This window comes from Palaemon carinicauda, chromosome 21, assembly GCF_036898095.1.
Source record: "Palaemon carinicauda isolate YSFRI2023 chromosome 21, ASM3689809v2, whole genome shotgun sequence".
Classification (NCBI taxonomy): domain Eukaryota; kingdom Metazoa; phylum Arthropoda; class Malacostraca; order Decapoda; family Palaemonidae; genus Palaemon; species Palaemon carinicauda.
Window position 1 is genome coordinate 4,077,945 of NC_090745.1, and position 15,000 is coordinate 4,092,944.

Here is a 15,000-nt window from a genome sequence, read left to right on the forward strand (position 1 = left end):
TATATAAACGTATATATATATATATATATATATATATATATATATATATATATATATATATATAAATTATATATATTATATATATATATATATATATATATATATATATATACACGTATATATATATATTATATATATATATATATATGTATATATATATATATATATATATATATATATATATACTGTATATATATATACACACACTCCTGTGGTGTCTGCACTTATGTACCACTACCAGTATATTATGCTCTTATACCTCGCTTAACCTGTTTTGCATTCGCACCAATGTCATAATACCCAAAACCTGGTGTCATGACAAGTCCTTAAATGTCGTACACTGGCTGTTTTCAAAATATCTCTTGCGTTGCTATCCTGAGTTATCTCGGCAGCTGAACAGTGACAGATATCACAAATCATGAATTCTCATTCCTGTCCAGAATTGCTGGGGAATGCCAAAGAGGAAGTTTAGTCAACAAGTAAAGAAGGCGAGTAATATTGTGATCGGGCTGAGTCTTGGGTGGGTAAAACCCAGTTATTCCCGACGATTCTTGCCAGTTAGGTACCATTCCGTTTATATATTTCGTAATAATCTATAATTTGTCATTCTAGAAAGGTAAGTTCAGGTTAATTTTAAGGCTAAACTAATGCTAAATTATGTTTTGCGTTTAGTGCTTCGTAAGGCAATTTGGTTGCAATCCATTATCGGTGAAAAAACCCGGACCGATATATAGCAATGCCGGGAGAGTTCCAGGGTCACTTGAAGCCGTGCAGCGGTGAGCTCAAGTTCCGCTCCTGCTCCAGTGATTATATACTTTTTATATATCATTTCTCCGGAAACAAGTGGATTTATTATTCAGTCTTAAAGCAAATAGTGAGTAAAGTTGTTATGTAGTATTTGAAACACATGGCAAGTTTCATTCAGTGGATATTATCCTTCCATCTTGCCTCTGTGCTCAGGCAGTGCTGCCAGACGTAGGGTTGTGGGTTCAGGCAGTGTTGCCAGACGTAAGGTTGTGAATTTCCTGTGATGCTCATGCTAAACAGCTTTCTTTAGTCATGCACTTCTAGCTTAGTTCTCAAGATATATATATATATATATATATATATATATATATATATATATATATATATATATATATATATATATATATATATATATATATATACACAAAGATAAAATGATACAGGAAAAATGTGAAAATTAGCTCGTTTCCTTTGTTTTTGGCTAGACAATTTTCTTGTTTCCCTTTTGCCTGTTTTGCCAAGACAATTGTCTTGGTCTTGTTTGTTTTGCCATGACGATTTTCTTCTAGTTTTCTTTTTTGTTTGTTTTGCTAAGACAATATCCTTGTTTTCTTTTTGTTTGTTTTGCTAAGACAATTTTCTTGATTTTTTTGTTTTGTTTTGCTGAGACAATTTTCTTATTTCCTTTTTGTTTGTTCAACCACGACAATTTTCTTCTGTTTGATAATATTAAGTTTGAGAGAGAGAGAGAGAGAGAGAGAGAGAGAGAGAGAGAGAGAGAGAGAGAGAGAGAGAATTATATTCGATTTTACTGACCTAGCGATAACAAAACAAAATAAACAACAACAATAATATCAAAAAGATCTCATAAGAGGATGAATATATCATTATATATATTTGCTAATCTCACATAACTAATTAGAGTAGACGGGCTCATGTATGGTAATATTTCCTAGAAAACAAAAATACTTGTGATGGCCCATGTGGTAACGTCCCTGATAGGTGAACGCCAGACTAGGGTTCAAATCCCGCTCAAACTCGTTAGTTTCTTTGGTTGCTGCAACCTCGCCATCGTTGTGGGCTAAGTATGGATGGTTTGGGGGAGCCTATAGGTCTATCTGCTAAGTCATCAGCAGCTATTGCCTGGCCCTCCTTGGTCCTAGCTTGGGTGGAGAGGGGTCGTGGGTGCTGATCATATATACAGTATATATATATATATATATATATATATATATACCATATATACCATATATATATATATATATATGATAAATTTTGCACATTTTTACGTGTTTTTCATATTCAAATAAGCCATATATATTTTTGATACATTAATGTCTGGATTCTCTTAACGACCTCGGGATCAGAGCCCCAGGCGAAATCACACAAAGACAAGAGCTTGGCTCCGGCCGGGAATCGAACCCTGGTCGGCAAGCTTATATAGACAGTGACTAACCCATTCGGCCACGAAGAATCCTTCTTCGTGGCCAAGTGGCTTAGTCACTGTCTATACAGGCTTGCCGACCAGGGTTCGATTCCCGGCCGGAGCCAAGCTCTTGTCTTTGTGTGATTTTGCCTGGGGCTCTGATCCCGAGGTCGTTAAGAGAATCCAGACATTAATGTATCAAAAATATATATGGCTTATTTGAATATATATATATATATATATATATATATATATATATATATATATATATATATATATATATATATATGGTCAGTTTGTAGGGCATTGCCCTGTTCGATAGGACAATGTCACTGTCCCTTGCCCCTGCCATTCATGAGTAGGCCTTTAAACCTTTAAATGATTCAGTTTACTGCAGCATTTGGAAATTGAATTGTAAAATTTTAGATAAATTTGGTTCATTGTGTAATAAAGCTTCATAATTCACTCTGTTATTATCGAAATAATATGAGATAGGACACACACAAAGACAACGAAGATATCTTTAAGTGAAAGGTACTGATGATTCCTAGGCCAAGGTAAACCACGTACATATCAGGAGAGAGAGAGAGAGAGAGAGAGAGAGAGAGAGAGAGAGAGAGAGAGAGAGAGAGAGAGAGAGAGAGAGAGAGTTACAAGGATTTTGGATGTTTAAAACTTTCTTGTCCATCCGCGGAGACTCCATTTGCTCTTGGGTAGAGCAGATTAGTTTGAAACGTTTAGAGGATTTTAATGATCTTGTCTAACTTATTCTTGAATTCGTTTACTGCGTTACTGTCCACTACATCCACTGAGAGAGAGAGAGAGAGAGAGAGAGAGAGAGACTTGTGACTATGGTGCGAGTTAACTAGTCAAGGGACTTCCTTGTCGATGGTGTACAAGTTTAATGAAGCAATGTACACTCAAAATCTTTCATATATTTTCTTATCAATTAGATTTATTATATATTGTGTACCGCCATGATCAGCAAAGTTTTTACTAGTTAGGGCCACCCGTACTAGGTTGGTTTGCTGTGTGCGATCAGACCAATCCGTAGTGGCTAGTTTGGTGATGAAAAATGACCAAACTCCAAACATGAACAAGGGCATGACCCAGGCCTATGTAAGAGTCAAGATTGACTAATTGAGCTGGTAAATATCCTAATATCTAAGATATTTCATAAGTTCAAATTTGCAGCAAATGTTTTTAGGTGGAACAGACTGACATAAGTCTCTTTTTCTTGTTTATATATGAAATATCTGTTTTAATGTTGTTAACGCGTTTGAAATAGTTTATTTTAATTGTTCATTATTTCTTATATCGTTAATTTATTTCCTTATTTCCTTTCCTCACTGGGGTATTTTTCCCTGTTAGTGCTCTTGGGCTTATAGCATCTTGCTTTTGCCAAATGGGGTTGTAGCTTAGCTAGAAGTAATAATAATAATAATAATAATAATAATAATAATAATAACAATAATACTGCTAAGGTTACGTATATCCTTATCTATAAAACTAAACTCATGTTTAGTTACTATTCCCTTTCATGTAATAACTGTATTATAATAACATTGATGCTCTTTTGTTTTTTCGATGAGGGATGATGCATTATTCATTTAAAACCAGATTCCTGGAAGCCATTTCGAGTAATTTATCGATTCTTCTTCATCTTCTTTTCCTCCTCCTCCTCCTCCTCCTCCTCCTCCTTTTCCTCCTCCTCCTCCTCCTCCTCCTCCTCCTCCTCCTCCTCCTTCTTCTTCATCTTCTTCTTCTTCTTCTTGATTTGCATGACTCCTCTCTCTGCAAATACATCTGGTGCTTCCCTCTGACCTAATGTGCATTGAATATTAAACAGTGGTTATGAACTTCAAACCCTAAGCTTTGCTCGTTTCCTTCTATGTAATAACTATAAAGTTATATGTGTTTTATTGGTAGTATATAATCAATGCTTCAATGATCTTTTACTAAAGACAAATTGCGAGATATACAATTAGGCTTTCTTTATCTGCCAGGCTCTTGAAGGAATTTACAAAAGAAATTTACAGTTGCGTTTTGTCTGTTGCAAATAATTCTTTTGATACAGCAGATTTGATCTGTTACTTTAAATACAAATGTCCCATCCTCCCCTATATCAAGTTTCTTTCTTGTTACGCTGAGTGAGATTGCCAAACGTATGACTACTCGGTGTCTCACCGTCCCTCGGGTAGGGGAAGGAGTAGTCATACTCTCGTGAGAGGCGGTACCCAGAGAGGTACGCTCAGAAACCACAATCTCCCACAAATTGCCTAAATTGCCGTGTTGTAGTTAGGAAGGAGGAAGGGGTTGGAAGGGGTGAATATATGAGTGTGCATAGCTATGTTAATATTTAGCCGCCACTTTGACAGGTCGCGTACATAGGCTAATGATCCCGTGTTTTGACAGCCATCTTTTACTCCTTTGCAGATTCAGAATGGAAATATCTTGGGCAGGTCTACTCCTAGTCAAGCTATTCTTTGTGTCGATATGGATGACCTCCTATGCTCAGAGGGACATGTCTCTGCTCTCTCAGTATCTCCCAAGAGATACTTTTGTCATCGGTAACACACCAGTTAGATCAAGCAGTGCATTTATCAATGAACCCCCTTCTCAGGCTTCATACGTGCCACACACACGCGCCGGCCTGATCCTGAGAGTGAGCGACAGTTCACAAGATCCAGTTTTTCATCGGCCTGTACTGCCTCCACAGAACCATCCCCTACCGATGATTCCAGTGCGCCAGCAGCAAATTCAAAATCAGATACGTTCTTCTACGTCTAGGTTCGGCAGCGGTAATCCAGTGCCTCAGTTACCAGTTGTTCCTCCAAGTGCAAATGTGCCCCAGACACAGTTTACTCAAATTGACGGTGGGTTCCCTTCTTTGACCCAGCAAACCATACCTCAAAAATCAGCGGTTCCAGACACCTCTTTTGTGCCATCTCGTCATGATCATTCCTCTTCAGATATTCATCCAGCAAATACTGGAGGTAATGTTCAAAGACTACCCCAACCATCAAGTGCGCAGGCTCCAACAGGCAGTTTTATGCCATCTAGTGCGCAGGCTCCAGCAGGCAGTTTTATTCCGTCTGGGTTACCCCAAAATATTCCTGTAAATCATCAACAAAGGCCAACGGGACAAATATCCAGGAGACATCCATTGTGTGGAGTCACGCCACCTACTGGTGACTGCCGTGCTGCATTCCCTAGGTAAGCAATTAATTTTGAAGAATTTGTCTGAAAACCTATGTACTGAAATATAACAATTATTAAGTTGAGAGCCATTGCTATTTGTGTGGATTTACCACATAAAAACCCAGTTTGGTGTTTAAATAACCATAAGGAAAGTAGAAACCCAAGCCACCTTCATAATCTTGTCTTTCTTTTGATAGGTACTACTACAATCCCCATACAGATCAGTGTGACTGCTTTCTGTATGGTGGATGTGGTGCAGGTCTGCAGTACAGCTTCAGCAACCTTCAGGCATGTATAGAAACTTGCCTCCCTGGTAACACTGAAGAGGGACCCGTTTGTGATGAAGTTTTCAGCGACGAAGAAGTGTTCTTCGACACCCCAGTCAGTAAGCCCATATCAGCAAATCAGATAGTCCCTAAACCAAATGCTGATCGCTTATCAGACGATGCGGTTCTCCATATATTGGTGAGCCCTGTCTCTGTACAAGAAAACGCGGCTAGGGAGAGCAACAGATTAAGACAGAGGAGTCGCTTTGGCGGAACCCTTCCTGGGTAGGAAGGCCTTGCCTTAGATGAAAGGCACCACAAAAGTGCAAGTGGGAATGCGTCGGTTGATGTAAGAAATCGCTAAATTATTTCCTTTCCAATTAATGATAAAATAAAGGTATTTCATATTCTACATATGAGATCGTAATGATGTACCTCTATATTAGAGAACCCCTATAGACCATTAAAACGTTATCCAACTTTATTATATTTTTCTATATTTGTATAATACATTGAGTTTTTGTTGAAAGTGTTTTTTTTGGCTCTTGTTTCCTTTCGGACAAAACCGAAAATTACCTATCCGACACTGAAAATGTTACTTTTGACACAGATTTACTTTTCTGACACATAAAGTCAACTTTTCAAAACATGACTTTCAGGAAGGGGTTCCAGATTTAACTCTTAACATAGCATAATTTATTTGGCTACCTTTGAGCATAGGTTGATTACTACTGGAGAAAATGGGAAGATTCCTTTCCAGAAAATAATAACCGACTTAAATAAAAATACAAATTAGGCAACTTTTGTTACATGTTTCGTCCACGTTTTAACTTCCTCGTGAAACTAATCTCTGGTGGTGGAAGATTTAACCTATCTGTCATTGTCAGGCTGCAACTGATTGCAGCCAAAAATCTTTAACATGCTCTGCCCACAAGCATCGTGATTGGCCGCCACTCAAATGGTCTTTGCCCCGCCATGTCTCGGTATGCTCGCAAATAAACATTATCTCTTTGCTCCTCTGTTCTAGCAAGCAGTACACAGATATACCGTGCATGGCAGCTGCGTAGGTCACTAATAAAGTATCATAATTTCCTATATTCTGGTTTATTATGATTATGTTTATATGAGTAAGCTGTGGTAGTTGGTGGCCAATCAGGATGCATATGGGCGGAGCAAGTTGAAGATTCAAAGCTGCATCCTTTCGCTTCTGTCATGGCTATATCTTTTCAGACCGCAATATCTTAATGCTTTTGTAAGTCTTTCCTGCATCCAATATTTGTTCTGTCATATATTCACGGTCGTTTTTGTCGTCTTCGTTTGTTTTATCCCGTTGTTATTCTATTTTCAAACGGTTATTTTTATTTGTTATAGATTTATTACTTTCTTGTTAAACCTATATGGATTATCTACCATTGATATCAGTAATTCCATTCTGAGAATTTTAGATTCATCATTGATTTGAACTTCCTTAGACAATTTAATAAAAGAAGTTATGTAAAAATAATCTTCTCTTCATCTATATAATCTTCGAAAAGGATGATGAAATCGATAAGCGACAAGTCTAGAGGGGTGAAAAATATCCAAGTTTAGCGAGAGAATTTAGTGATCACTAAATAGCATAACAAGCCTTAGTTTAAGGGGTGGAAGTTTTGTCTTTGATGCTTACTGCAATATATAGATCATTTTATATCTATCCGTTTTCTCTATATCGTTCCGTTATCTCTATATCAATCCTTTTTTTTCTATATTGATCTGTTTTCTCTATATTGATCCGTTTTCTTTACATCGATCCGTTTTCTCTGTATTGATCCGTTTTCTTTATATCGATCCGTTTTCTCTATCGATCCGTTTTCTCTGTATTGATCCGTTTTCTTTATATCGATCAGTTTTCTCTAAATTGATCCGTTTTCTCTATATCGATCCGTTTTCTCTATTATTTCCAAATATTAATTTCTGATCATTCTTGCCGACTGTTAACTCGGCAAGATTGCAAAGCACGGAAGAATAAATTCAGCCTTATAACAGATATAAGTTCATATTATACGAATAAATTCAGCCATATTACAAGAATTTCAGCCGTATTACAAGAATAATTTCAGCCGTATTACAAGAATAAATTCAGCTGTTAATCAAGAATAAATTCAGCTGTATTAAAGGAATAATTTCAGCCGTATTACAAAAATAATTTCAGCCGTATTAAAAGAATAATTTCAGCAGTATTAAAAGAATAATTTCAGCAGTATTACAAGAATAATTTTAGCTGTATTACAAGAAAAAAAATCAACTGTATTACAAGAATAATTTCAGCCGTATTACAAGAATAAATTCAACTGTATTAAAAGAATAATTTCAGCCGTATTACAAGAATAAATTCAACTGTATTAAAAGAATAATTTCAGCCGTATTACAATAATGAATTCATCTGTTAATAAGAATGATTTCAGCCATATTACACCAAGAAATTCATCCCTAGGACAAGAATAAATTATTACAAGGGATGAAAAATAATATTGATAATCATGAATCTTTTGATAATTGCAAAAAAAAAAAAAAAAAAAAAGACACGCAAATTTTGATTGGTTAAGTTATAACTCACATTAAATTCGATCGGTTGAATCGTTACTCCCGTGAATTCTGATTGGTTAAATCCTTATGCAAATTCCGATTTGTTAAATCAGTCTTTCGAGGTTCGTTTTAGTTTCATGTATATATATATATATATATATATATATATATATATATATATATATATATATATATATATATATATATACTGCATATATATGTATATATGTATATATTATATATATATATATATATATATATATATATATATATATATACATACATACATATATATATACAGTATATATATATATATATATATATATATATATATATATATATATATATATATATATATATATATATACACACACATATATATATGCATATATATATACACATACATATATATGTAAATATATATATATATATATATATATATATATATATATATATATATATATATACACATACAAACATATACAGTATATATATATATATATATATATATATATATATTTATATATATACATATATACACAGAAACCCACAAAAATGAGTATCTTGATTAACGTATTGATTTTCAACACAAACGTTACTCGAATAATGACCATCAAATCTTATGTAGTGCCTCATAGCCTAGGACTGACCATTATATCTTAATTAATAAAAATATGATATCAAAGAAAATGACATTGAATGATTATATAACCGGACATCAGAAATGTAAATTACGACCGATTGAAAAGTTTGTAGGAAAAAAAGCTGTTATAGACTGATATGAACGATCTATACGAAGATGTGAAATATGACGACCCCCTGGAGTCAATTTTTTTTAGTGAGGCATATTTGCACCGACTTGCAGCGGTGCCCTTTTAGCTCGGAAAAGTTTCCCGATTGCTGATTGGTTGGACAAGACAATTCTAGCCAATCACATATCGGGAAACTTTTTCCGAGCTAAAAGGGCACCGCTGCGAGTCTGTGCAAATATGTCTCATTAAAAAAAAAGGTCTAGTCACTTAGTACGGACTGTGAGCGATTAGAGAAAAGTATTCCACCATCATTAATCCACGGTAGGCCAGCGTGGTGATAAAAACTGGCCCAACTCCAGACGTTAACCCTTTTACCCCCAATGGACGTACTGGTACGTTTCACAAAACTCATCCCTTAACCCCCCATGGACGTACCGGTACGTCCTTGCAAAAAACTTTATTACATTTTTTTTGCATATTTTTGATAACTTTATGAGAAACTTCAGGCATTTTCCAAAATGATGAGACCAACCTGACCTCTCTATGACGAAAATTAAGGCTGTTAGAGCAATTTAATAAAAAAAACGCCTGGAGGGTTAAGGGTTGGAAAGTTCCAAATAGCGTTGGGGGTAAAAGGGTTAATAAAGATATGTCTGAGAGATTTGTCCTGCAGTGGACTAGAAATGGATGCATTTCTTGTTTGTTGTTGTGAAGTCGTGTGGCTGAGAGTTCATGATTGTGTGCGCGTGTAAGGGAAAGGTCTGATCTGAGGTTTGTGCTACATAGAATAGTTTAGGTTGAATCTAAGGAAGAATTGTGTCGGTTAAATTGATTTATAAAACAAATCTAGCTTTAAAGGATATTATAAAAGTTAGTTTCACCCTGTGGTAGGGGTGTATGAATACTACCACTGTACGTAGTGCTGTGTCATAGAAAGCTACTAAAAGGACAACTGCTGCCTTACAGTCTTGCTTTTTGGCAAAGGCTAGCCCACTGCCAATAGATGTGGAAACTGCACCCTTGCAGTTGGACTATATACTCAAAGGTTAGGCCCACTACCAATAACAGTGGAAACTGCACCCTTGCAGTTCGACTCTTTTAGTTTAAGGATAGGCCCACTGTCAATAACTGTGGAAACTGCACCCTTGCTGTTCGACTCTAGTTTAAGGTTAAACTCACTGTCAATAAATGTGGAAAATGCAGACTTGCAATTGGATTCTGTATTTTAAGGTTAGGCCCACTGTCAATAACTGTAGAAAATTCTGCCTTGCAGTTTGACTATTTACGCAAAGGTTAGGTCCACTGTCAATAACTGTGGAAAATTCTGCCTTGCAGTTGGGCTATTAACTCAAAGGTTAGGTCCACTGTCAATTAGTGCAGCCTTACAATTGGACTCTTTAGTTTAAGGTTATGCCCACTGTCAATAACTGTGGAAACTGCACCTCAGTTGGACTTTTAATTCAAGGTTAGGCCCACTGTCAACAACTGAAAATGGCTGACTTGCAGTTGGACTACTGTATTTACTCAAAGGTTACATCCATTGCCAATAACTGGAGAATTCTGCCTTGTAGTTGGACTTTATATTCTAAAGGTTAGGCCTATTATCGATAAATATGGAAACTGCTGCCTTGCAGTTGGGACTATTTACTCGAAGGTTAGGCCCACTACCGATAACTGGAAACAGCTGCTATTTAGTCAGAGTAATTATTCAAAGGTTAGGCCCACAGTCAAGAAATATGGAAATTGCTGCCTTGCAGTTGGGACTATTTACTCAAAGGTTAGGCCCACTACCAATAACTGGAAACAGCTGCTATTTAGTCAGAGTAATTAGTCAAAGGTTAGGCCCACAGTCAAGAAATATGGAAATTGCTGCCTTGCAGTTGGGACTATTTACTCAAAGGTTAGGCCCACTACCAATAACTGGAAACAGCTGCTATTTAGTCAGAGTAATTAGTCAAAGGTTAGGCCCACAGTCAAGAAATATGGAAACTGCTGCCTTGCAGTTGGGACTATTTACTCAAAGGTTAGGCCCACTACCAATAACTGGAAACAGCTGCTATTTAGTCAGAGTAATTAGTCAAAGGTTAGGCCCACAGTCAAGAAATATGGAAACTGCTGCCTTGTAGTTGGGTCTATTTACTCAAAGGTTAGGCCCACTACCAATAACTGTGAAAACTATTTTGACAGTTGGACTATTTAATCAAAGATTGTGCCACTGCAAAGGTATGCGATCGCAGAAATCATGTACCGAATTATGAACCACACTTGATGCTAGTAGAAATAGAGTGCGCATCAGGCAACCGACCCCTTATCGTAGGGATGAAAGTGCGAAATAAGAATATAGAATTTAGCTAGTAGTTGTAAAGGATTACTTAGAAGTTTTTTATAATTAAAAAGGTAGCTATTGAAAGGATATTTAGAAAGGATATTAACTATTGTAATTAAAATTCGTTTAGAACTAGCTGGTTTAATGCCCGAATGTTTACTAGCATTAATGTGGATGGGTTAAATGAGAGAGGTTGTAACAAATACAAATAACATATAGTATTTACACATTCAAGGGGATAAAGTAAATATTGAAAATTGAATGTGAGATGAATGCTATTATTATTATTATTATTATTATTATTATTATTAATATTTGCTAAGCTTCAACCCTAGTTGGAAAGGCAGGATGCTACAATCCCGAGGGCTTCAACGGGAAAAAATAGCCCAGTGAGGAAAGGAAATGAGAAACTACAAGAGAAGTGAAAATAATTATAACAAAATATTTAAGTATAGTAACAACATTCAAATAAATCTTTCATATATGAACTATAAAAGACTTTATAACAACAAGAAGAGATATAAGATAGAATAGTGTGCCTGAGTGTACCCTCAAGCAAGAGAACTCTAACCCAAGATGAAGTCATTGATATTATTGAAGAAATATGGAAAAATGAATGTATACAAATAAATTGGTATTTGAGAATCAAGTTAAAAAATATAGTAGACTGGGTTAAGAGGTCAATTGAAAAGTAATAGAAGCATATATATATATATATATATATATATATATATATATATATATATATATATATATATATATATATATATATATATATATGCATAAAAATCACAGGAAAACGTGATGCTCAGATGCAGAAGAACCACAGGGAAAATGAAAATACGAAATATACGATTAAGTCCTGACTAGTTTCGTGATACTTCTTCAAAGGACTGATTTATTGAGAGAGGTTTCTTTACATTTTATAGGGAAAGTAAACGTACGTACATACATACTGTATAGAGGCTTACAGAACAATGACACTCCCATACAAGCTACCTGGGCTGTGATCAGCTGTTTACTGGGGCGGAGATCAAACCCTTTTTGGCAGGTGTCTAATGAGGTTTGATCTCCGCCCTGTAAACACCTGATCACAGCCCAGATAGCTGGTATGGGAGTGTCATTGTTCTGTAAGCCTCTATACAGTATGTTCCTACGTTTACTTTCCCTATAAAATGTAAAGAAACCTCTCTCAATAAATCAGTCCTCTGAAGAAGTATCACGAAACTAGTCAGGACTGAATCGTATTTTTCGTATTTTCATTTTCCCTGTGGTTCTTCTGCATATATATATATATATATATATATATATATATATATATATATATATATATATATATATATATATATATATATATAGCAGGAGGTCTGTAAAAACTGAGAGAAAATAGATGGTTTAAGTGGAAGACATGCATAGAAGGAACTAGGCAGTAGATTTGGAAATTTTTTTACCTCCGCCAACGAAGTTGGGAGGAGGTTATGTTTTCGCCCCAGTTTGTCCGTTTGTTTGTGAACAACTTCCTGACCACAATTTTACTCATAGAGTAATGAAAGCAAAAGGTGGTCTTCAACTGTCTTGGATTAGAGTTCTCTTGCTTGAGGGTACACTCGGGCACACTGTTCTATCTAGTTTCTCTTCCTCTTGTTTTTTTCAAGTTTTTATTGTTTATATAGGCAATATTTATTTCAATGTTGCAATTCTTAAAATATATTTTTCCTTGTTTCCTTACCTCACTGGGCTATTTTTCCTGTTGGGACCTCTGGGCTTATAGCATCCTGCTTTTCCAACTAAGGTTGTAACTTAGCATTTAATAATAATAATAATAATAATAATAATAATAATAATAATAATAATAATATGGCTGCATCGGCAAAATTCAATTTCTTGTCCAATTTCTCGATTCTACTGACAATTCTCTGTTCAGGGTTGCTACATTCAGCTAGCTGAATGTAGCAACCCTGAAAAGAGAATTGTCCTTAGAATCGAGAAATTGGACAAGAAATTGAATTTTGCCGAATTGAATTTTGCCGATGCAGCCATAGTATTCAACTCCACCTGTTTGAAGGAGGGTCTCCTACCAAAATAATAGTAATAATAATAAAACTTTGACCCCCCCCAAGTTTGCACATGGTTGTCACTCTGACTTCAAATACGCTAAGGGTCTAAATTGATAATGGGAAAGGCAAGCTGGTTTCGAGAAATAAACTGACGTGGCGGAGGTCTGCACTCTCATTCTTGGAGTGCTTTTCTAGTTTAAGTGAGTGGAGAGGCTTCTTAAGAGTATGAAGTACTAGTTGAACTTCAAAAAAGGTATAATCAAGATCTACTTTCATCATCGTCATCCCCTCCTACGCCTATCGACGTAAAGGGCCTCGGTTAGATTTCACTAGTCGTCTCTATCTGGAGCTTTTAAATCCATACTTCTCCATTCATCATCATCTACTTCACGCTTCATAGTCCTCAGCCATGTAGGCCTGGGTCTTCCAATCCTTCTAGTGCTTTGTGGAGCCCAGTTAATCGTTTGGTGAACTAATCCCTTTTAATTAAATAATTAATATCTACTTTCATATGACTGTAATTAACATGCGAAGTTCCCTTTTTTTTTGCTTTTGACTTCTTTTCATATATAAAATGAGTTTGAAAGCTTACAGCCTGTTTAAAAAACACATTAGATATATATATTTATACATTACTTAGTGGGTATTATATATATCGAGCTTAACAAGTATATATATTTTTTAAATATAAAGTCCACGACAAAAATATTACCTCTGCTAATATTTTGGAATAGTCACCCCTCTAATAGTTTTACATTTTCTATGATTCGATTCAGAATCCACGCTAAAGAAAACGTATACGCAGAAAACATGCTAGATAACTCTATTGTTTAATCCAAGACATGTTAACTGGATCTCCATGTATTCCATTTTCATACTATATTATTATTATTATTATTATTATTATTATTATTATTATTATTATCCAAGCTACAACCCTAGTTGGAGAAGCAAGATGCTATAAGCCCAAGGGCTCCAACAGGGAAAACTAGCCCAGTGAGGAAAGGAAATAAGGAAATAAATAAATGATGAGAATAAATTAACATATCATTCTAAGAACAGCAACAGCGTCAAAAACAGATATGTCATATATAAACTATAAAAAGACTCATGTCAGCCTGGTCAACATAAAAAGAGAGTAGGCCTACTTTTGGCAATACAAGGATAAATTCAAAACTCGATAGGCTACCGCATTTAGGCTACACATTTTTCAAAAACTTTCAAGGCAAGTCGACCGAAATGATCCTCTAAGCCAGGGGTCCCCAGACTGGGGTTCGAGTCCCACTCAAAATCAATAGTTCCTTTGGTCGCTGCAACCTCATTATCCTTGTGGGTGAGGATAGGGAGTTTGGGGGAGCCTATAGGTCTACTTGCTGAGTCATCAGCAGACATTGCCTGGCCTAGGTCCTAGCTTGGGTGTTTTTTTTTTTTTATAATTAATCAATTTGAGTTTATGCCATTTTATCTAATTTATTTTAATGTTTTTTGTAAGAATTAATCTGGGTTTATGCAATTTTTAAATACTTTATTTTAATGGGTTTTTTTATAATTAATTCATTTGAGTTTATGCCATTTTAACTAATTTATTTTAAGTTTTTTTTTTATAATTAATTGATTTGAGTTTATGCCATTTTTAAGTAATTCATTTTAATGTTTTTTT

The 15,000-nt window shown here is 35.3% G+C and overlaps 1 protein-coding gene across 2 annotated transcripts in view; it reads left to right on the top strand.

Moving 5' to 3' along the window:
• LOC137615165 (uncharacterized) overlaps positions 1-6,124 on the top strand; it is a 60,076-nt gene extending 53,952 nt beyond the window's left edge. Inside the window, exons 1-3 of one of the 2 annotated variants that reach the window (XM_068344801.1) lie at positions 748-874; positions 4,610-5,389; positions 5,572-6,124. In XM_068344801.1, the coding sequence (XP_068200902.1) occupies positions 4,617-5,389; positions 5,572-5,929 (1,131 nt within the window). In that variant the 5' untranslated portion in view covers positions 748-874; positions 4,610-4,616 and the 3' untranslated portion in view covers positions 5,930-6,124. Of the gene's footprint in view, positions 1-747; positions 875-4,609; positions 5,390-5,571 lie in introns of those variants that run through there. The other variant, XM_068344802.1, reaches the window with a different exon arrangement.
• Positions 6,125-15,000: the final 8,876 nt, after the last annotated feature.